At 42.6% G+C, this 24,714-nt stretch overlaps 1 protein-coding gene across 1 annotated transcript in view; it reads left to right on the top strand.

Moving 5' to 3' along the window:
- Nucleotides 1–24,714, top strand: part of SOBP (sine oculis binding protein homolog) — a gene marked incomplete at both ends in the record, with an annotated part of 94,452 nt that overhangs the window by 1,279 nt on the left and 68,459 nt on the right. Inside the window, 3 exons of the mRNA XM_079532994.1 lie at nucleotides 7,448–7,586; nucleotides 9,354–9,539; nucleotides 22,701–22,852. Coding sequence (XP_079389120.1) covers nucleotides 7,448–7,586; nucleotides 9,354–9,539; nucleotides 22,701–22,852 — 477 coding nt within the window. The remainder of the gene's footprint in view (nucleotides 1–7,447; nucleotides 7,587–9,353; nucleotides 9,540–22,700; nucleotides 22,853–24,714) is intronic.

Genomic DNA, 24,714 nt, shown 5'->3' with positions numbered 1-24,714 from the left:
TTTCAGCTCCCGAGGAGCGTTGTTCCTCTTTGCGAGATGTATGGCACGTCCTATTTTCGGAGAGCGCTCTGTGAGAGTCCTCGCTCATTGTGCTCCTTGCGCAGTCCGGAGGGCTGTGGGGATGCGTGGTGCAGGGCACTGGCCCTCAGAATGTTGCTTAATGCCATCTATACGGATTGCAGCTTTTAAGTTTCATAGGTTCTAGAATTACAAATTAGCTAATTTTAATCAAAACATGTGAAATGTTATCCTGGCTGGATATAAAGGCTGACTGTGCTGGATCCTCTGGGTTTGTTTTGTTTACTTTGGCTGCAGGCGCACTCGGTGGTTTGGGAGATAGTTGTTCTTCTGCAGTATAACAGATGTTTGTCTGAAAGGGTGAGGAAGAAACAAAAACAACATTGTGTGAAGGAGAAAAATTACACAATTTTAAGCTAATGCTTTGGTATTAAGCACTGGCATTAGCTTTCATGTAGAGAGTTTCTCTTTTTTAATCATTGATAGCTGCTTAGGGCTGCAGATCTCGGGATTTCAGCTGGCTCGGTAATTAAAGGCAGATAGAAACGGTGCTTTGAACCGGTAGGATTTGTAGTGGGGAGGGAGCTGGCTGGTGGCAGAACCTCTCAAACACCGCAGGCCACCTTACAGAGCGGGCTGTGCTGCCATGCCATTGTGCTGAGCTGGGCAACCACGTCTTCAGCAGGACAGTTGGCTGCTATGATCCAAAGGGGAGAGAGAGAAGGGGGGAAAAAATATTAGCTTGAATTTTTGACTCGTTGAGGAAGTTGAAATCCCGTGAAGATCATTTGTGCGTTCTGTGCACTGAGGAGTCAAGACGTCGAGTTGTTCTCCATAAACCCGAGGAGTACAATAATGTAACAAATTGGTTGCATTGTGCAAAATGTGTGCGGCGAAATGACAGAGGGAACACAATGTGCCCTTGTGTACGGCCGTATCTGTAATGTTCAAACGGCCTGGCTGTTTCCCTTCATCTGAACTGCTTTCATCTGGACCAGTGTAAAATAAGCTCTGGTAAGTAATCACGGCAGAGCAGAAAGAAAGGAATGTATACAGCAATAGACAGCCTAAGCTGTAAAAACTGTAACCTGAGTATCAGCAGCAGATCAGATATCAAGGCTTGAAGGTAGGGGAAATGAAAGAGATGAAGGGGAGGAAAAGACGAGAGAGGGAATGGAAAAGTCAGCCTGAAAAGTGAAGGAGAAGTAGGAGGGCCCCCTCAGGGAAATTTGGCTCAGGGATTAGGGAATTTTATCATGGTGTACAGTGACCTACTCAGGTTTCAGCCCACGTTGGATCAGATTGCCTCCCTTTGCTAGCAGAAAGAAAAAGGGCTGGTGTGGATGTGTCTTTTTTTTTTTTTTTTTTTTTTTTTTCCCTTTGGGTAATAAAAAGGCCATTGGTACAAGTGTCTATTTTAAGTACTGCAAATGCAAGGCACTATGAATGAGCCATAAAACTCCTTCAAGATTTGTTGTTTGATATGGTCAGATATTTACTCCAGCCAAATGACAAAACCCAGCACTCGCCTGGTGTGCTCCAGCACTGTGCCACTGCTTGGTCTGAGTGCGGCTGGCTATTCACTGCTGCCTTGTGCCTGAGATTGAGTTACGTTTTTGTTATCGCTAACCCCCTGTACACCATGGTTATAACAAATTTTAATTTGATACAGTGTTGTGTGCTAAGAGTACATGACTCTGCACAGTTTTCTGATATTATGTTTCAATGCAAAATATCTTCAGGGGAACTGGTTTTGTTTCTTTGTGACCTTCAGTCACAGCCTTCCTTTCTGCTGGTGTTCCTTATTTTGTCCCTCTTCCTTCTTAGCATTATAATCTCCATCTCTCAGCCCGAGGTAGCATTGTTCATCTCGTGCTCTGAAAGAAGGGCAGACAGCTGCTCTGAAATTCAGTGGTGTCATTCCTCATGTGCTGGTGAATAGCAGGACACCCGATGGTTCTAAAGCCAGCAGAATCAGGGAACCTGGCACTATTTCAAATCTAAAATAGTGGGTTTTTTTTTGTTTTGTTTTGGTTTTTTTTTTTTGGTGTGTGTGTGTATAGTTTAATCGATGGAAGCATTTGTGGAGGCTCAGTGGTAGCAGCTTCACATTCATCTCCTCCCAGTTTATTCCTCTTTTTCCCCCTGCTGTTAGGCAGTAATGCCGCTCAAGAGCAGCATTCAGGTACCCCCAAATCCTGTGAGATGTGCTGGAATTGATATGAGGAGTTGCAGCAAGTAAGTCGTACTGGAAGTTCTCCTGAACAAACAAGTCAGTGTCTCCACATGTTCGGAGTCTCTGTCAGTTGTAAAGCTAGCAGCTAATTTGTGCTGTAATTTCGCAGAGCTGCTCCGTGCGCCCAAGGAGTTTACCATCTATAAATATTCTCAATAACGAATTTGGATCTAAAATTGGGCTCCGTTCCTGATGCCTAGAGCTTAAGGCAGCCCCATCTGTTATAGCTTAATAGTAAACTCATCAGAAGATATTTCAGTTTAGTGTTTTAATATTCCCCATTTGGCATTTAAAAGTACTACTGTCAGAACCAGGAAAGCGGTGGAATAGGCAGAGCTGTGCTGTGCTTGCAGTGAGCCAGAGACCTGAAACGTTAAAGAGATTTCAAGGAAACTCCTCCCTTCTCCCCTGAAAAGCAAAAAGTGTGGAAGTGGAAAAGCAGACAGACTCTATCCGTTGTGCTGTTTTGGGATTGTGAGGTGAGGTTTTTCCACAGAGCCTGTGTGGAAGTGGGGTGACGGCTGAGGGAAGATGCGTTCCTGATGTGCCCTCTGTCTGTGTGTTGTGGGGAAGGCTCAGTGTGACGCTGAGGCCCACATCTCAAAGCCAGCCCTACGTATGGTGGGACACAGGAACTGAAGCACCCTGAGAACTGCCTTGTGTGAAGCTCTGACCGTGATGTTTAACATGGCGACAACGTAAATAAATGAGGAAAGCGAGGGCTAGCAAGAAAAAATGACACCAAGTTTATATCGTGAATACAGACACGTTATTATTTCCTCCATGCGGCAAAAGTGAAAAGTGAATTTGTGGGGCTCTACACCTGGCGGGCCGTGCGCGCGGGGAAATGGAAGGGAGCCACCGTGCTTCCTCCAAGATCTGAAATAAACATTCAGCAGTAAAACCTAGAAGAAAATGAGTCTGACAGACTCGTTCTCCTGTGCGCTTCCTGCCTCCGCTCTTGCCAGGCTGGCTGTGCGGGGCCAGGCCATGCCCCCTGTGGGTAGGGCTTGTGGAGGAGGAGAGCCGGAGCTATGAGGTGAGAAGAGAAGCACAGGTTAGCTTCAGAGGCTTCTAATTAGTGAAAATTTGGGAAAACGATGCATTGCAACACAAAAAGTCAAGCCATAGGTGTACTGTTACGATGAAATGAATGCTGAAGCGGAAATGAATGTGATTATATTTTTACTGCCTCACATATAAGTCAGCCCCATGAATGAGAGAAACTGCAGGCAGGGCAAATTACTGCACTTTTCTTTGTTTTTCCTATGAATAGGAAGCAAACTGAAGTCGAAATGCCAACAAGGATAGCAGCTAGCCTGGAGCTTCTGGAGGAGAGGGCATTTATGCCTAGTACAAGAATAGAGCAATCATACTCACACGTTGCCATGCAGGAGTGAGGAGTGGTTTGGGGCCTAACGGGGCAGAAAGAGAGATCAGTGAGAAAGGGGACCTTCTGGCAAGGTGCGGTGAGGTTTGGTGCTGCCATTTCACTGGGAAGCCTTGAGTCTGGATTCCAGGTTTCAGCTGAGCAGCAGGGTTGCTGTAAGGGGATTTGGAGATGATGGTCAAGCTTTTTGCCAGCGTGCTGGTCCTTCGTGGTGCCTCAGCCCTGTGGCAGGGCTGCAGAGTTCAGCTGGCAGCCTCCATCTTGCAAATCCTGTGTATCCTTTTGGTGACTGTGTCTGAAAGCAAGCACGGGCTAGGTTTGTGCCTTTGCTGTCATGGTGCACAGAAGCTTGGAATTGCAACTCTATGTGTGTGCTCCTTCTCCATCCTACCATCCACACTTGTCCTCGCTTTGCATTCCACTTGGATTTTGACAGGTCCATCATCTCTCAGTTCAGCCAGTTCCCCTCTGGTGTGTTCCATCACTTCTTTCCCTCTCCTACTCCAATGTCAGGTCCCTCATTTTTGCTTTTCTCGAGGAAGCACCATGTTTACAGTCATCACCCTTCCTTTCACTAAGCCTTTAAAGCTTCATCTTTCATTAAGCTTCTGTTCTGCAGGTACAAGTTGTGTATTAATTGTCTTGCTTCCTTTTTTCTATTTCATCAACAAATGAAGCTTTTTTTCCTCCTGCATTCACACAGGGAAAAATTTTCTCACTTCATTATTTGTATTTTGATTATTGCCACCACACTAGTCTTCGCACATTCCTTACTGTTACTGTATATTGAATGCACTTGGTCTGAGCCTACTGTTGAAATGGAAAGAAAGAGTGCGTGGCAATGGTGACATGATAGTGGTCAGCTTCAGGACGATAGCTTCAGTGAGCACATGCATGACTGTTATCTGGACAGACAAGATATTACATACCCCACAGATGGCTATTTTAATCAGTGGTCTGAGGGAAGGTGGTTTTGTAGGTCTGTGGATGCTCATCTATGCATGGCAGTTAGTGTGGAAAAACCATTTCTCAGCTCTGACCATCAGTTTGTCAAGGATAGGTGCTTTCTCTTAGTTTTCTATGTACAGAGTGCTCTGTAATGAAGCCCTGGCTGCTAGCAACTTAGAGAACAACGTTAAGAATAATAACTGTCACTGTAATAGGCAAGGCAAACTATGAAGGACAATGGCTCAACAGTGCGGTCGGTTTTTCATTTTTATTTTTTAATTCAAACATCCTTGTTGAGGAATCGCTGTGTTAAAAAGATACCTTTGTTGCCACTGATATGTGACCTACTATTCTGGCTGAAGTTAATTGCAAAGACCCTGGTAACTCATTTATTTATTTTCTTAAGGAGTCAAGTCTCTGTTATGACTCATTTCAAAATCAAGTACATCTTTTTGTTGTTGTGACTGTTCATTTCTGTGCATGGCTCATCATGAGCAGTAAAATGAGACTTGAAAGGTACTCAAGCTTTGTGCCATTGCAGACCCAACAATCACTTTGACTAGATTCTGAGAAGGGAGAGTACTCTGTTGCAGAAGAGTATAAATACACATTGCCTTGCTTACATATTCCTTGACAAGTAATTAAAAATTACTCATCTCCTGAGTTGATCAACAGTGCAAATAAAACACAAAGCATCCACAGGAGGTAAATTCAGAGCTACTCGGTTAATTGGGTTGTGTGGCGTTTTAGTCAGGCAGCCTTTTGTCACTTGGCCTCCACCTTGCTGCATTCATCTCTGGGGCTATGTCTAAGTAACTGAAATATGGCAAAGCAAGGGAGGGTGCTGGAGTTTTCTTTTGGCACTCTGTGGATTCTGTCAGAATGTTCCCATTACATTTCCAGGATGTTTCCGTGTTGGAGTCTCATGGGCTGGAGAAGGGGGATTTGTATTTGCATTTTCAACAAGAGAAGAGTTTTCTAAAAAGTCAAAAATCCCCAAAACTTCCGAAAAAAATTCACAAACACTTTTGTTATTGTTTAAAACGCTCACAAAATGGCATTGATCATGTGAGAATTTAAATATATGTTTTAGAAATACAGGTAGGTATTAACCACATTACGCTGTGGAGTGTTCTTTGTTGCGAACTGTAGATTGACTTAGTTGAGGCATAATGGACTGTCATAGGCATAATGCTGGATCTAGGCATAGACATGGAGCAATGACACATTTTCTGGCCGTTTGGGGCTGCACGGGAGAGCCAGAGAATCGAGACTTCCAGCAGGAGGTCAAGTGAAAGGGGAAAAAGCAGGGAAACTGATGCTCCACAGATCTGTTGTGAGCTTTTGACTTAGTTTTCCTTTTTCTGGAGTGTGTGTTTGTAGCACAAGCGCCACAAGGGATACTCCTGTAAGGGTACAAATGACCTGAGCGTGTTGTGTACGGTCTCTCTTCAGCTCTCCCCGAATGGCAGGAACACCTCTGTGATCTGCTGTAATGGATGAGCCAGCAGCAGTACGGCTCGGCTGTTCTGGGGCAGGGTGCCTGCTGCAGCTTGGGATTCGGAAGCAATTAGGCTCTGATTAATTTTATTTATTTATTTAAATGACTCGAGAATTGCTGTGTTCCATCATTAGCCTCGCTCCCACTCAAAAACTGAGCTACTGCAGTCGCTAGAGGAAATCTTGCAACCCATATGCCATTTATTTTGAATGGGTGTTGTGTTCTGCTTTCTTTCTTTACTGGTAGCCAGTCATAGGAAGATTGCTTATCAGGATCGTTATTTTAGATGTCAAGATCTTATGGTGAAATCAAGTTGGAATGCCTTATAGAAGTGATAAAAGTAAAAATGAAGAGTCCAAACTGAAAGGCTTTGTTTGTGGCTGTTTCTTTTCATTTTACGTTTGTCATCTTACTTTAAGCTGACCTCTGCAGTGACAACGATTCATTAGCTGTTCTCCTCCAGAAGTTTCCTAAACATATAAGCCATGGCTCTGTGGCACTGTCCGGTCTCACAAAGCTTCGTTGCCTGGCTGCAGGGCTCTTGACTTATTCCACTAAATCTCCTGGCCCAGTAATGAGCCTTTCCTACAGAAATGTTGTTGACACATGACCTGCAGGACGTAGAGACTGAGAACTGTAGTAGGGACGGAGAATTATGACAACCATGTTTCGTATTTTGCATTTCCATACAAACGTAAAATATAATCACACTGCTGCTTGGAAATTGTTTTAAAAATAAATATGTCAAAGCAGAGAAAAAGCTTTCTTAAAAAAAAATCAGGGAGTTTTTACAGTAAAATACAGTAAAAGAGTTTTTAAGTGCTTTGGCTGAGCAGAGGTTTGTAACTGAAGAAAAATGTCTTCACTGTGATTTTATTTCATTTGGTGCACGTGCACCTCAAGGAACTGTAATTGTGTCAGTGACCTACTCCAGCTGAAAGGGCTGTAGTGCACTAAGATTGATTAACTGCTGCCTGAAAAAATCGTAGTTTTCTGTTACTTTCTTGCTGCAGTCTTACATGTTTTATGGGAATACAGACAAATTTTTGTGACGAATGTATGGTAAAATATTTCTGACGTCAAATGCCGGAGCAAAAATCATAAATAACTCTCCCTTTCATTTTCTTGAAATTACGGATGTGTGAGTCGTTGTCATAATTACATGTGCCAGTCTGAGATTTAAATGCATTACACTTTATACAGTTGACTTATGAAATGCGCATTAGTCTTTGAGGAGGTGGGACAAACCTGACACTTCCTCACGTAGCACAGATACCGTTCAATTTATGCAGTCCTCCCTTCATTCCAGATGGTTATTGATTACATAAATAAGTAGGTAATTTTTCTCTTCCAGAACTTCGCAGAAAACACTATGAATGAGCTCCTTGGCTGGTATGGTTATGATAAGGTTGAACTGAAAGATGGAGAAGATATTGAATTCAGGAACTACTCTGCAGATGGGGAAAGCCGCCAGCACATTTCTGTTCTCAAAGGTAATAAGACTTAATGTTTCTGTATTCATGCAAAGAAGAATTAATATCTTGACCTGTCTGAATTGGCGCGGGTTGGGAAGCGTGTTCTGCTGCTTGCTTTGTGGTTGATTTATTAAAATTTCTGAGACTGTCTCCTAGTAAGAGGAAGCCGATAGGGTATGGGAAAAATCACTTAACTAAGTTGCTGTTAGTAGGCACTTAGTAATTTCACAAATAATACCTTTTGTTAGTCAGGTGAAAGTCATGTACCAATAAGCTGCTCACTGCTGGATAAAGAGAGCGTCTTCTTAGTGGTTTGGATTTAAGGAAGCCCTTTTGCTTTCAAAACAAAGGCTTTGGCCCAAGGCTCTTTAAAATGCCCGTAGGCGTTGAGCAGGGATATTCAGAATGCATGCAAGAATCATCATCAACACTCGTAACAGGCTCCTTAGCCGTGTTTGTAATAGGCTGTGTTCTGCAAGAGCTTAGAAGTTCTCAGTTTGGGACACTGCTGGATCTTGACGCAACGCAACACAAAATTACTCAGCGTGCAAATTATGGGACTTGACTTTCTGTTGAGCAGTTCAGCTGCTGCCTTCTGATGCCTCAGCCCCAGCCGGTGCGTAGGGAGTTGTGGTCAGAGGGAAAAGGAGAGCAGGATGTTGCTGGATCTTGGCTTTCCCAATAGGATTTTCTCACAGATGGGGTAAAGAGAAGAAATGGCAGAAGCTGTTATGCTTTTGGAGCTCCAGTTGTCACTGTGTTAGTGGCTGGCAGTGTATGGGCTTGCGTTCTGGTGACAAGTAGCAATGAGTGCAGCAATTAGTGCTGAGACTAGAGAGACCAACTCTGAAGGCAAAAACAAAGGTGGAAATTAGAGGTATGGCAAACCAGTCTAACTATGTTAAAAGTGAAAATTCACATCTTGTTAGTTGTACAGTTACACTGGTGATCAATATTTCTATTTCATTGAAAATACACTGTTGTTAAGACACCCTTGAAGAAACTTGTTCCTACAGAGAGGATTCATTTGTTTATGCTTTAATCAATAGATCTTTTATTGAATTATTTGTGGCTTCAGTCTATGCCTAATGAAATCTGTGACATACTTTTCTTTATAGGCATATGATACAAATCATATGTTTTATGTACCAAACAAAGATGTCGAATAGCTGTGCCAGGTAGAGATTTTCGATGTATGCAGTCTGTTAGAGAAGAAAAAAAGCATGTTTCTTTCTCTGAGGGATGGGACGAGAGACAGTGATAAGAATTAAGTCCTACCCCATAGATACCTGAGGCCCATTAGAGGAATTCCTACAAATACGAATCCAAAGGTGCTTTGGGATTAAAGAATTAGAACCATAACTGTCATCATTTTATGCACACTTTATTTTAAATTCAATATTCCTTTCTTTAAAACCTTTCCACTGCTGCTACTCATCATATTATAGAGAGAGAAATAGGAATTCTTTTATTTTTCAATCTATGCTGCTTGCTTTGGAGAAGTGACAACATGCTGAGTTAGATATGACAAAATAATTTCACCTCTTAAAAAAACCACATAGTTGTGTTTAATGCTTGATTTTTAAAAATTTAGAAAAGGATTGTTTCAGAGAAATACTGAAAAGTATCCCTTTGCTTAAGGGGACAGTATCAGTTGTTTTTTTAAGTTTTTCTTTTGTGTGGTCTTGTACTAGGGTAATTTAGTGAGCAGGTTAGTGAATATATGTAGGGGCATCTAAGAAATATATTTGTCATACTGTACAATGTGTTTTTTGTGTTTTACAGAAAATTCTTTGCCAAAACCAAAATTACCTGAGGACAGTGTTATTTCACCATACAATATAAACACAAGCTACCCAGGGCTTGCCACGGGAAATGGACTTTCAGACTCACCAGCAGGGTCAAAGGATCACGGGAATGTACCTATTATTGTCCCATTAATTCCGCCACCTTTCATAAAGCCACCAGCAGGTAAATCCTCCTGAACATTTAAAAACGTTGGTTGTCATTGACACGGGTCCTGAGATCGCTAGGTTATGGCTTATTTGTAAGAGTGCTCTAGTAACCAGTTGCTGTGAACTTCAAGAAGGACTGGGGGACGATGTGCTTTGATAGTATTCTTGAAAAACAATTGCAACTGCAGTGCCAACAGACAATCTCTCCTGCTGCTTGTGACAGCCTGCATGCCGGATTGTAGTTCCTCAGCACTTGAGCAACATCTGCTTTAAAAAAAAAAAAGATATTGTTTTGATGACTAATGCCTTTAAGTAAATTAATGAAAGATGATTAAATAAAAAATAGGCTCCGGAGGGAAACGGTGAAAGAGACAAAGTCATCAAATCAGTACTGTGTCTTTCTTTATATCAGGTTAACAAGCTTATCCTGGGAAAACTGTCTCTTGGTTCCCACTGAAGTCCCTGACCATCGTCTCTTGAGGGTTTATTATGATCTTAACTCTGCCCAGGAGACTGCACCAAAATGTTTTACATTTTCATTAGACTTTTATCGGGAGTGATTTCATAACACGCCATTCCTCACAGTTTGTGTGAGAGATGATTTATTCTCCTCAGCATGCTGCTTACCATAATCCGTGAAAGTAACTTGTAGAGCTCCACTAGGGTGATTAATTGCCACGTTATTGTCTGCCACTGTACACGGCACAGTAATTGCTGAAGTTAGGTAGCAGTGGGCTCCGTCCTTCTTCTGCAGATGTTCCTGGGTGTCTGAGTACTCAGGGGTGGGCAAGGTGACCTGCAGCACCCACTAGAGATGCTGGTATGCAGGGAGCAGCTTTGTGGCGGTGTCCCACTGGCTGTGAGGACGTTTCTCTAGAGGCAAAGCTGTGCACAGGGCTTGGTGCCACACACTAGCTGGTTGGTAAGGGTAAAATATTGGTGGGTCCAACAGAGGCTTGCCTGTTGATAGCGACATGACAGATACACCGGCCCCTCCCAGGTTATTTTGATACCATTGAGTTTTTTTCTCTAAAGAAGTATACTAATGTGCTCTGAGTAATTTTCGGATGTTACCCAATATGCACTCTCTGCCAAAGACTTTTCATCTATTTTATACGATATTTGCTAATTACTAAAGCTATTTGGGCCCATTCCTGCAGCCTTTACACTGCTAAAGATCTCGGGCCATATGGGCTGGATCCTCAGCTGTTGCTGATTTGGCCCAAAAGCTTTAATCAAGGGCTTGTATCATCCCAAACTATTTTCTCCCTCCAATCTGAGTCATGAATGAATCCAGAATGTTGAATTTGTGGTATGTGGATGCAAGGCTATAACATGCATTGTGCAAACTGCCACAGATACTGGATTTTTGTGACATCAAACAGGCAGGAGGAGATGGAACAATAAAGTAGAAAAACAAATTACTGCAACAGTAGTTAAGTGGGCATGGGAACCTCACCCAAATCAACTGCCTTGAGTTCTTTGCCCATCCACATACCACGTGTGATCCTGTGTTCAGATGTACCAGTAAAGGTAGCACACGTACAGGGCTTTTCATAAGTATTTTCCATCTTTAGGTTTTTACTTCTTTAGTTCATAAAGAAAATAATTGTTTTGCTCACATAAAGGATGTGAATGCATAATTTCTGCCTCCTCTGATTTTATCCCATGATTGGTAATGAGTGCTAGATTACCACAACTTCTGAGTAAATGAACATATTTATCTCACCTTTGTTTTAGAGAGCAGAGTTTGGAAGATTTGGAGGGGGAGGAGAACCACAGCCTTTGTGAGTTTTACAGTAAGCACCAGTAGTAATTGTGGTGTTTTATCTTAGGGCGTAGGAGCCCTAGTCATGAGCACCCCAAAGAGCCTGCGGTACAGTGTCAGGCAAGAAGCAACGGGTGAATACAAGCAGAAAAGGGAGTACAAAGGAACTAGGAGAGCCTGTGTGCAAGGCAGTAGTGTTGGCACCACACTTTGACACCGTTTTTTGGGCACTACATCAAAGCAGAGAACTTCAGAGTGATGCAAAGCCAGGCAAGAATAACTGTGGGGATGTTTTCCCCCCTTTTCTAGCATATGGGACAAACTAGGGAGCAGCACAAAGGTGCTTATTTGAATCGTGTCGGCAAATGAAAAGGAATGTTGTCAGTGATTGCTAAAGCTGAAAGTCAGCATTTTCAGTGTGGCTGGGAATGTCTGTGAGTGACCTGCTGAAAGAACAGGCACAGCTTATATTGGTGGAGTTAATAAAGAAAGAAAGGGAACAGAAGGGAGCAGGCAGAAAAATTCTGAGAGAAGACTTCAAGGTTAAAATACTGGGCAGAGAAAGGGATCTTTGCAGCATGTTTTGCATGGATAGACTTAGTGCAGTGGTACATGACGGAGCAGAGAGAAAAAAAGGTAGTGGTACACTGCAGTGACTGAGACATGAGATGCTGGGAATTGGGATGAGCTCAATCTTTGTGGATGAATGGGGAAAGTTTTGGATATTGTTCAGGGAAAAAAGTTAACGAGATTAAAATCTAGCTCAAAAGAGCGTGCCCACAGATGAAAATGATATCTAAATTGTGAACCTGAAGGACAGGAAAGATGGTGGTGCAATTCACCACTACTAGGTAAATAATACGGAGTGAACGCTCAGGGAAAAATTATTAAGACTTTAATTCTTGCCATATTGATTTTGAACCGAAGGGTCAGTGCCCATAAAGAAGTGTCAGAGAGACAGGCAAAAGCAGTCATTTGGACAGCAGAGCAATGATCTGGAGAGGATAAACAGATCCACATCCACAATGAGTTATTAGTTGAATAATTTTTGAAGATAAGATTCTAAGAGGTAAGAGGGAGAAGAGAAAGAGCAAAGCACTGGAGATGCTCACAGGAGCCTGAAGGGAGAAAGAAGAAACATACTTTGTGAGGTGCACTGATGTAGCAATTGCAAAGGTAGAAAAATCATTGGGGGAAGATGTATCTTTCCAAAGAGACGGATATGATTCTTAGTATCAGCAACAGCTACCAGCTGAGGAAGGAGTACTTGTCCTGATCTACATCTGGGAAGCAGTCAGCAAATATTTCAGCAGATTAGATCTTCCTTGAGCCTGCTGGAAACAATTGAGTAGTATCCTATCTACACTCCTGCTTTAAATGAACAGGCTATGAACTTCAAATAGGTAATAAAATTACCTTTTTTCCCTCCTGTTTATTTTATAGAGTTTTTTTTTTTTTTTTTTTTTAAAACCGGATGATTTCAAGCAGCACGACTACAATACATCTCCAGATAATGTTGCACTTTCTGTTTCAGTCAAATGACGTGTTAGGTAACTTTTGCTTACACAATCCTAGGAAACACTGCAGTGTCACCTGACCAAATATAAACAGCTATAAATATAAAGGTGCTGTCTCTTTGCAGTACCCCAAGATTATACCCAAATAAGCCGAGTTGAATGCACGGGCCCTGTGTGATGCATGAAACATCTACAGGCTAAGGTTGCGGCCTGTCTGTGGAGATTATAGATTCCTCTTTGACAGAGATGCTGACACCACCAGGCAGGTAGGCTATGCTCTGGCAGAAGTCAGATTAAAACAGGCTTAGTCAGTCAACATCAGCCATCTGACTTGCATTTGGAGGTAGATACGGAACCAGTGCAGCCTCCAGAATGTTGATTTAATGAGTAGTCTTCTGGTGGCTGATCACTGATCCTCCTTGCTGCCTCCGCCAGTTGCAGCAGGTCCTGTGTAATCTTCAAGGGTTGGTCACAAGCACAGTCCATTGCAGCAAACTGATATTTCTTCTTGGTGTTGGAAGAATCTTGCTTTCTGCAATGCAGCCTAAAGAAGGTATTGTTTTCGTTAGACAGAAATGGCAAGGAAAAGACATGCAGTAGCCAGGAACGATCTGGAAATAAAAATACCTCCACAGTTGTGCAGGATATATGATCATACTAATCAGTACCAATCATCCTAACTCGTGTTCTACAGTCCTCAGTGCCAGGGAGGAAATCTGTGAGGGTGCTGGGTGACTGCCTTTTTGATCAACAAGTGTGGCTGTCTGGTTTAGATGCAGGACAGCTAAGATCTACTCTTCTTGATTTTAGAAGAATGCAAAAGAAGAATGCAAGAAGCTCTTTAAATGCAGTAAGAAGCGTGCTTCCTCCTTCCTGGCATCTGCTGTGATGTCTCCATTTCCTAGTCCTTGGTTTATTTTTCCTTGAGAGCCTTGTGGCAATGCTTTGGTAGGGGAGGACAACTGCTGTTTGGCCTGGCTTTCGAGAAAAGGCATCAAGCAGAAGTGTTCCCTCCCCCTCATAGGTGCAATGTACAAATTACATCTGTTATCCACAGCGCTGCAAATGAGCACCAGCTCCCCACTGTGCAGCACTGCCAGGGGGTCACTGCCAGAAGTACTTCCAGTACTGCGTCCCTTATAACACAGGCAAGGAAACGGCACGTTCAAAGACTAAAATGAATAATGAGGTGCTTTATAGAAAGGAATGAGTGATTTTTTTATGTTATAGCTTAACATAATGTTAGAATCAAGGTTTACAATCCTTTGTACACATAGGTGCACATGAATAACTTGGTGCATCAGCCATACAACACGCGGGATTCAGCAGAGTCCCTGCCTGAAGAACACTCTGGAGCTGCATGCTGTAAACTCTATCAATATTTAAATTATGTTGGAGGGATCTGAAAGCATAAGGGATTTTTAAATGGTAGTTAGCTGGGCAGTAAAGCTGAATCCCATGATTATCTGTCTGAATTCACTGAGGAACTGGTTCTACGACTGCATTACCAAGAAGTCTTATTCCAGGCAGAACCCAGTGGCAGTTTCCCTTAAATAAAGACCATATTACCAGATCTAATTAAGCCTATATATTGAGGAGACCTTCATTTTACTGCACTCTTGATCCTTTTTCAGTATTTTCCAAATCTTACTCCAGTTTACAATTTCTGTAACTGCAGGCTTAGCTCTCTAATAAAGACGACCACAACCCAACAGTTGCAGTCACTACTCTTTGAACACTTTCTTTTGTTTTTGGTTTGAAACATCATCAAATTTATACTGATTGTAGAGTTATAGTGCCTGTGTTTTAAGATGTCAGTATTTGCTCTTATGCCTGCCCTATATATAGCCCATTGTGGATGCCTTTTTCTCTCTGCGGAGGACAAAGCTTTTCCTTTGTGCTGTAAGGAAAATCACAAAGTATACTTGTACGTTATGCACATACTTTAGTAAGCATATTTTAAAAATGCACAGGGAATTCTACATTCATAAGCTGAAATATGTGCTTTTTTCTTTGCGTGTTTCAAACCTGCCTTAGAGCTGATTTTTATTTGGTTCTGTGTTCAGTTCTTACTGAACTGTGCATGAAAATATGCCTCAACACAGACATAGAAAACATAGGCAAGTCGTGGTTCCCCCAAAGGATTTTTTTGAAAGAGATGGGACATGTGACTTTTTCAGTAGCGTAGCAAACTTTAAAACACTCTTCTTTCTTTTCTAGACCTCCTGAGATATTTCTGTGGCTATGGCTGCAAAAAGTGTTCTGTTGTAAGCCCTATTTTTTTAATCTCCCTCTCACAATTACTTTTTCCAAAGAACTTTTTATACCTTGAGTTTGTCACAAACCCTACCTAGTTAGAGGATCAGCGCTGAAGTACTGTAACAAAGGGTTCTGTGGAACTGTTGCATGAGTTGCATTTGTTCATTTTTCAAATTTAAGTTTAATCAGATAAAGCATCTCGGATATAAAGAAAATGATGGGAGAAGTGCTTCTGACTCTCTTGGGAACATCTGCCTCATGAGGTGCTTTGGGTTAACAAAATCTGAACATTGTGTTACTTGGTCTCCGTCAGTGAATAGTAAGAGTTTCAGGAGAGCCAATTGATAACTGCAAGCTAATTCATTATGAAATCCTGGCCTATCGCTGTGGAAACCACGAACACTTTTCGTTGATGCTACAGACGTCGAGATCTAATTTCTTTGAAAAGGGAGTTTTTCATTTGAAACTAGTAATGAAAAGAGCTATAAAATTTGAAGATGTCTGCTGATGGATTGAACATAGTGCCCAGCATGGGGCTAAGGGCCATTCTAGTGGATTCTTTAAGCTTCCCTGCAGAAAATCATAAAATCATAGAATGGCTTGGGTTTGAAAGAACCTTAAATATCGTCTGCTTCCAAAGCCCCGGCCACAGTGAGAGTTGCCAGCAACTAAATAAGGCATTAGATCAGGCTGCCCAGGGACTGATCTTGAACACCTCCAGGGATGGGATGTCCACAGCTTCTCTGGGCAGCCTGTGCCAGTGCCTCACTGCCCTCTGAGTGAAAAATTTCATCCTAACATCTCATCTCAATCTCCTGTCTTTTATTTTAAAGCTGTTCTCCCTTGTCCTATCATTGTCAGACTGTGTAAAAAAGTTTCCCTCCTGTTTGTGGGCTCCATTTAAATACTGGAAGGCCGTCTCTGTACAGCCTTCTTCTCTCCAGGCTGAACAAGACCAGCTCCCTCAACCTGACTTCATAGGAGAGGTGCTCCAGCCCTCTGATCATCTTCATGATCCTCCTCTGGACCTGCTCCAACTGCTCTACATCTTATGCTGGGGGCCCCAGGCCTGGATGCAATACTTTAGATGAGACCTCACCAGGGCAGAGCAGAGGGGGACAATTCCCTCCTTCTCCATATTGGCCACCTACCCAGACAGCAAGAGTGCACTGCTGGCTCATGTCTAGCTTTTCATCCGCAAGAACCCCCAAGTCCTTCACTGCTGGGCTGCTCTCAAGGAGTTCTCCCACTGTGTATACATATCTGGGATTGCCCAAATTCAAGTGCAACACCTTGCACTTAGCTTTTTTTTGAACCTCATTAGGTTCATTTGGGCCCGCTTTTCAAGCTTGTCCAGGTCCCTTTGGATGGCATCACTTCCTTCTACTGTGTCAGCTCTACCATTCAGCTTTATGTTGTCTACAATCTTGCTGAATTTGCACCTATTCAACTATCTAGGCTGTTGATAAAGATGCTACAGAGCGCTGGGCCTGTAGGGCAACTGTTAGGTCACGGTGATTGAGCACCTGGTGAAGGGGTGTGTCTGGCCCAGGGAGTGCAGGAAAATTGCTTGCATCTGTGCTCCCCACATGACCACAAGGGGTAGACCCAGAGTGGAGCCACCTTGGACTCATATAAGGACCAGCCTGAACCTATGCTGTTTCTTGTGAAGGAGTGCTGCACAGCTAGAGACTCCCTTCAGTTGGTTGAATTTAATTCTTCTTTCTGTATGTGACTGTTGCAAATACTTTACCTGATATCACCAAGAATCTGTCAGAAGCAATTTTGCTTCTTCATAAGCAGAGCAGGTCCTAAGACTGATCTCTGGGAGATACCATTCAAGGCTGGTCTCCAACTGGATGTAGAACTACTGAACACAACTCTCTGGCTGTGACCATCCAACCAGTTCTTTATTTATCCAATAGTCCACTCTTCAAATACATTTCTTTCTCAATTTTGAGATAAGGATGAGGTCTTGCCTTTGACATCAGTTGCCCTTCCTTTGTCCATTGACACTACCACTGTCATAGAAGGTCACCAGGTTGATCAGGCATGATCTTCCCTTGATGAAGCCATGCTGGCTGCCACAGATCACTTCCTCATCTCACATGAGCCTTAACATAGCATCCAGAGGGTAACTGGGATCCAAACTCCTGCTGTCAAGTGGCATACAGTGGGGTGGAAACACACAGTTTAAAAAAAAAGAAAAGAAAAAGAAGCAGTAGTGGTGATGCCTGGCTCTGATAGCTGCAGAAGAAGAAAACTCATATGCCAGGAGGAGTTTGGGCTGTAGGGAGACATCCAGGAGGATAAGCTGCTGAAATATTTCTGTATTGAGTGACAAACACAACTGCAGCCAAGGACAGATTCCACGCAGGTTCACTTGCTTTGAGATCTCTGCCACAAACCCTGCATCCTTGTGGTCTTCCTTCTGCTCACCATCACTGTTTCAGTACTGTAGGTGGGCACCTTCAGGAGTAATTTTTTCTTGCCAGAACAATTGAACATCACTTGCTGAATTTCTTGCAAGTAAATATGTCAAGTAAGATTTAGGAACACCTGTCCAGGGATCATTATAATCTTTAGAATGAGAGCTCTGCCTGCATTTAGTGTTTCTGGATTTGTTAAACAAGAATTAAAGTTGAAAATGCACATCAGAGAGTTCAGAACAGTGTTAGCAGAATGCTGCAGTCTTAAAGTTAGCAAACTGATTGGGACTTAACTCCTGAATTGCAGGGATTTTAGGATCAGCCTTCTAAGCACTGCAGGCCGTGCTTGTTTGCCTAGATAAAGGGACAGAGCTATCCATGATGGATTTGCTCTATTGTACTCTTTGCCTTCCTCCCCTTCTCTCCACCTCTCCAAATTATGGTTCCACATAAGATCGATTAGTCTAAACTGCTGCTCATTGGCTTTAAGAGGAACAGTTTTCTGCAGCTCCTTTACACTGGTTGGAAGGAAAAAAAACCACCAAACATTCTGCTTAATTAAGACCTAAAGAGGCGGTGCAAACTTTTGATGATTAATTGGAGCATGCTCTAGACTGATGCATATTTAGTTATTATAATGTGATAATTTTATCTTGTTATACAAACTGCTCCCTTTGGGAACATGATTTAACACTGCAAACACACCATGTTTATTGCATTGTTCATTATGAAAAATACACAGGCAAAAAACCACAAGGAGATGTATCTGAATAGTATCTGTGCAGTGGGTGCAGGGAGTGCTTCTTCCACCTGTAATGACACAACCCAGAGGCACTAAAAGCAAGGCATTTCAACTCCCACAATAGCTCTTCTTACAATGCTTTGTATGAAGAGTGGAGAACTCACAAAAGGAGAGGCTGGAAATTCAGGTCTTGTGCTGTATGTGAAAGAAATGTGTCTTCCTATTACCTGATGTGATTATAGGGAGTAGCCGTGTGGATATTCTGCTGAAAGCTCTCCCGTTACTATTCAGTGTCAGTATACCAGCTCCCCTTCGTCCTACCTCTCATAGGTGTGACAAATCTGAGAACATACTCAGCATAGTACAAGAGCAGTTCATAAAGCAAGCCCACAGGGGAAAAAAAAATGCAGTTGATTAAGAAAAATTTGCTTTCACTTCAAAATGATCATAGAATCATAGAATGGCTTGGGTTGGAAGGGATCATCAAGTTCCAGCCTCCCTGCTGCAGGCAGGGTTGCCAACTGCCGGATCAAGCACTAGATCAGATTGCTCAGGTCCCCGTCCAACCTGGCCTTGAGCACCTGCAGGGATGGAGCATCCACAGCCCCTCTGGGCAACCCATTCCAGCACCTCACCACCCTCTCCGATCTGTCCTAAGACTTGCAGATGTTATTTTTGTACTTTAAACCATGCGTCAGCCTAGCTATGTGAGTCCTGAAAGTGATGCTTGATGTTGTCCTTCATCAAGAGAGCTGCTCCAGTGAGCTTGTATGATGGATGTGGGCATGCTGTTGGGGTGAGCTCATGCCAGTCAAGTTGATAGCCACAGCGAGGCTACCAGCAAAGTTTGTCTGTGTGCACAGGAGAGCATTGCTGATGTAGTACACCAACACAATTGTTGCGAATCAGCTTTCTTAGTGCAGACCTGGCCTAAAAGAGTTTAGAAGAAGGATTCAGGATGCAGTCTCAAGCTACTCAATTTGAAATTCCCTGCTGCCCTGCATTCTTGTCCCAGGTTTTTTTTGCTGAGTGTTGCAGATACTGGGATTTGATAGATTTTCCTGAAAGGACAAGAGTCTGGTAAAGTGATTTTTAAAGAATTTGGCCATCTGAGACAAAGGTCTGTGAAAAAGTGAGAGTAGTCTTGAATGGTAGATTTGAATTACTGAGTTTGGATTATTCCAGTTTGTGTTTAGGAAGACTGCAATTAAATCACTAGCCTTTGGCTTTCCTTATTTCACACAGTCTTAATGGATTTTTAAGCTTATTGCTTCCCAGTGCTGTGGGTTGCAATAGTAGAAATACATGGACTATAACTTTTCTGTTAACGTAGCAGTCCTCTTTTCCGGTCACTAAGCTTAATGCTCTGTAGTGAAACATCCCTCAAGTGCTTTCACAGCTTCTGCTCAGATCCTTGCTGCAACCAGTGTCAAGAAGAAAGCACACTACCTGATCTGGACTGTTATGGTTGTCCACAGCTGTCAGCCACACACCCTGCTATGTCAGCCAGGCATGGCTCTGTACCCATTGGGAATGTTTGCAGCTTCACTGGAAGTTAAAAGAAAGGAGTTGGTTTTATAGCAAATTCTTCCCTCCCACAGAACTTTGGTTGACGGTCCATGGAGAATTAGTCACATGATATTGGAAGTTTTCCTTTCTCACCTGATGCATTGCATTACAAGAAGATGCAGTTGCATCAAAAATCTGCATGCCCTCTGCCCCCTTCTAAGTACTGCTATTTGCTGGCTGCTTTACATGGCTATATGCAGTTCATCCTCACGTTGCAGTATTCCTACGCCTTACTGATGGAAGAGACATCTACTTTTATTATTGCTGTTACTATGAAAAGGACTGTATAGCGTGTGGCTATTTTTTGGTGGTGGAGGGAGCAAGGAATGGAATAGAGAAATAATTGAAGTTCTTTGTATTTAGGCAGGCTCTTTCCCTCGCTTTCACTTTTCTCCTTTTCAAAACAATGAACATTTTGATTAATATTGATGATGCCTTCCGGATATCAGCTGTCTTTTCCTGGAGGTGCAGGCAGCAGCTAGAGGTAGATGATGGGCCATTTTCTGCTGTTTTATTGACTGTCAGTTCCATGGGTCACATATTAAGTGTTTTTTCTTCAAAGTGTTCTCCTTGAGGTAGTAACAAAGTTCTGCAGGGCATGAGGAGACCATAGCTTGACCAAGCAGGTGCCTCTGCTTGCCACTGCTGTTCTTGTCTGGGTCTGTATTGAAGGGAGCCTTTGGCAAAAGGAGGTGGGTTGAGCTTTACTCTCCTGCATAACCTGATGCAGGGAAGTTGTAATGTGGCCTTCCCCTTTAAACAGTTGCTGCTGGGATGCTCTTTAATTGGAACTGAGCAATTTTGTGATTGTTCTGATCATCCCCAGGAGGCAGTCAGTGTGTGTCAGTGGTCAGGAGTTGAATGGTAGCTTATGTATCTCCCCTGTTAAGTTGTGCATGAAGACTGCTGGGAATCTTGGTGTCGGAGTTCTGTGCTTCTCCTTTAGGTCTATGCCTGTGATGAGCCAGTCTACTTCAAAACAAGGCGCTCCAACATCTATTTAGCCCGTGAATTCTCTTTCAGCTCTGTAATTTTCTTTCCTCATTAATGACAGTTATTCTCACCAGTAACAAGGCTGTCATAAAGTTATCTCTGGTAGATCTTCCACTTTCTGGAGATAAAATACTTCTTGTCAGTAGGAGAATATATGCTGCTGTTATCTGAAACAAGGGGTTGCTGGCTGTTTCCTTTGGCTCATGGGAATTTCACTTGTTGTGATGTATTCAAAGAGTAAGTTCAGCCTATGAGGAATGGCTTTATTTTGGTGCAAACACAGCTGAATCAGGGCTCCTTTGTGAAAGCTTGGTCAAGATAAGAATGGAGAGAAATGCTGCTGTGCCCTGGTGGGATAGTTAGCTCCAGGCTGGTGCAGGCAGGTGCTTGCAGGCCTCTTTATCCTCCGTATAGCTGGTGGTTATCCTGTCCAAATTGTTGTGATTTCCCTTGGTGATCAATATATTACAGCTTTTATAATATTGGCAAATCCTGCTCTAAAGACTAAATGATAAAATGCATTAAGCACAAATCTATGTTACAACTTAGCCTTAAATACAGCTTTAAAGGTAGACAGTCTGATTAAAACTAAAAGGTCATTTTTTTTTTAACGTTGTACAATTTTATTTGTAGCTATAAATCATAACACAATTTGCAGAAGGAAAAAAAGTTATTAAACTGGCAGTATTTATTCCGTTAAGGTGGAATAAAATGCGGCACGTAGTTCTGAGTTATGAGAGCTGGGGAAAGGAGCCAAATCACTCCGCTAAAAATTAGTTTGCCAATAATTTTACAGAACGATGACAGCGTAGCTTCGAAAACAAATCCTTTATAGGGAAGTGGGATGGCTGCATGACAGACTCTCTGAGCCATGAATTCTCTGCTGCTCGGGGACGAGGCACTGCTTTAACAATTAGTCTTCGGGGACTTTTTTTTCCAGCAGTTAGACAATGGCAGCTGCCTGTAACTGAAAGGTCACGCTGTACAATAGACTGGACATCAGAACTGAAGAATTCTGGGATTTAAGTCAAAAGATTCCTGCTAACTTGCAGCAGTCATCTGCCTAAGAGGCTTAACTATTCCCTGCCTGTGAAGTGGGGTGAAGATGATGAATGCACAAGAACCTTGTTAGGACTTTTGCAGTATTCCAGTTGTACATCTCAGAAGGCATACACCTTGTATTTGTAGCACGTGATTGAGAGGACCTTGAAAGAGGTTCAAGGGCTCTGGATTCAGATTTGGCTGATGAGCACAAAGACAAGGAAGTAACCTGGCAGACCTCACCAGTGTTGCATCTCCCTTCTTGCTCAAGTGCATGTTTTGGTGACTGCTATATTCCAATGATAGCTCTCTTTTTCTACATCAGTCATTATTTCAAAACAGCACTGCAATGGGATGTTTCGTTTCTTATTTAACAGAGAGCTTTTGTTAGAGACCTGCTTTGGTGCAGTACCACCCAGATGCTTTTTGTCACCAGCTTGCTGAGCGGAATATCTGAAGTGCTCACTGCACAGAACTGTAAGCAACAAGAGTGAGGCAGCAAGACTTACTAAGCCTCTGTTCTGGGTTGCTTATTTAATAAAGACTTGTGCACCCTTATACATGCAAAAAAAGCTCATGAGGCTTCCAGAGCTTTTCAGCAATGCATCGTTTTTAAGCTAATAATCTTTTCCAGCCATCCTCGAAGCTCTGCTAATCTACTGAGCCAGGTTGGCACAGGTCATCAGCTGCTTGTGAATGAGCTGGTAATGGCAGGCAGGCAGGCACATTTCTGTTCCCAAATGGTAAGGAGGTTAGAAATAAGATGAGCCGGTGCAGGTTGCGCTAAGAGTAAGTGTGCAGATGTCTGAGGAAGGTGCTTTCATCTCATGTAAACATTGTTCTTATATTTTTGTTGTAGAAGATGATGTGTCAAATGTACAAATAATGTGTGCCTGGTGCCAGAAAGTTGGAATCAAGCGCTATTCCCTGAGTATGGGAAGTGAAGTGAAATGCTTCTGCAGCGAGAAGTGCTTTGCAGCTTGCCGAAGAGCATATTTCAAGAGAAACAAGGTAAGAGAAATAAGGAAAGATGTAACCTGCATAGACATAGCTTTAACTGGCCCAGCCTGGGTCTCATTTAGCATCTAACAGAAGCTCTTTTCTTTTGTTTTCTGTTTCACCCAGTCCCTCACTTTCCATCTGTATTGTCTGTTGGACTGTCAGCCCTTTACTAACCTTGTTTCTTACAGTTTCCTTCAGCTAGACGCATGGGTTTTTTAGAGAATCAGAGGGCTTAGATAAACATCAACAGGAGTATGCCAGTCCCAGTTTGGCCTTAGGGTTTCAGGATGGTTGCTGCACGCACACCACTAATTTGCATCATGCAAATATAGGAGAGGGTAGCTGTGTGCGACAGCCTCATCATTACCAGGCAGTGGGAGCTGTGTCACCAAGTCCCATGGCAGTGAGATCATGGCTGTGCTTTTAAAGCCTAAGTCTGGGTCCCATTGTGGCAGAGGACATCTGCCTGATGCTAGTGAGCTGTAGTTTTGCTCTTTTCAAGTGTACTGTGGCTCATAACATCATCATGGCCGCAAAATTCAGACACTATACATTTTTGGTTTGAGGTAAGCAATACTAGAACATCTAAAGTACCATGAAAACCCCTCCTACTCAATTTAAATTTAACTTTGTCTAAAATTAGAATGTAATCCTAATATTGAATGCCTACAAAAATTGCTGTAATCGCTGAAGTACAGTGCTTGAAAATGCCCTCTAGGTTGCTTCAGCAGCTGTCTTTCTGCAGCAGTATGTGCTAAATGCCATTTAAAGAAAAATAACATAGGAATGCTCCAGCATTTGTAGTTGTTGCAAAAGGAACTGTGGCCTTTTGGGAGTCACTAGTGCAAGAGGAGTCTTTGGATAGTCTTTATGGTCTTACAAATATTTATTATTCAAAAAATCCTTCAAATTTTGGCTTTCTAAATGATGCTGTTTTCCCTGATGCTACAAAACATTCAAAGCCTGCCAAGTTGCAATAAAATTCAGTTCTTCAAGTCTAGTATGCTAAATGTGTGGGAATAACACATAAGTACATATAGATCCTAGAATCAAGATGTAATGTTATAGCAAATTACCCTCCTTTAGAAATTTGGGTCACATTATCCTGCCGAAACAACAACAAGAAAAAGTGCCTGAAGAATTAGGTTGCAAAAATCAGTAGAGTGGAATTTCAGTGGCAGTCTTGGAGAATCAAGCTCATAATGTCTACTGGAGCAGACAGGCAAGTTAAAGTCACGTGGATCCTTCTGCCAGGAGTGGAGCTTACGTCCTTCTTTCTAGAGATGTAGAAGAGGGAAATACATGCTCTTAGGATGCTCCTCATTTCAGAACAAGCTCCCATGTACCTACACACATGTAGATGCATGCATATGCAGTTCAGTGTCTCTTAAAGCGTGTAAAGACACGGTTGTGTAACAGGATCCAGATCACATTCAGATGATGTGCCCATGACTCTGAGTCACAAATTGGCATGAGTTAGATGCTTAGGTTGCTCTGAAAGTAATGCCTTCTATTTATTTCTGTGGAAACTAAACAGATACAAAGGGCATGTTAACATTGTTTAATAGAGGAAATTCTCAGCTATGAAATGCTCTTTTTCAACATAGCCACCACCATTAACTATGCATTTTTGCCAGCCATGAACAAGAACATGCATGCCATGCTCATAAAAATCTGCATGCCTGTCTGGAATGGGCCTTGTCTTTCATGTTGCTGTTGCCACTGCTGAAAGGCGCCACCACCTCACTGTGCTCACATCCATTGCTTGATCTCCATCTCCAGTGTTCAGCAAGCATCAACGAACGTAAATGGGTGCAAGTTTTTCTACATGGAGGAATTCAGTGACGTGCCTTTGCGTTATACACACTTCC

This window comes from Tetrao urogallus (assembly GCF_951394365.1).
Source record: "Tetrao urogallus genome assembly, chromosome: 2".
NCBI classification, from domain to species: domain Eukaryota; kingdom Metazoa; phylum Chordata; class Aves; order Galliformes; family Phasianidae; genus Tetrao; species Tetrao urogallus.
Note: the sequence above shows the minus strand (reverse complement) of the source record. Positions and strands in the feature narration are given on the sequence as shown.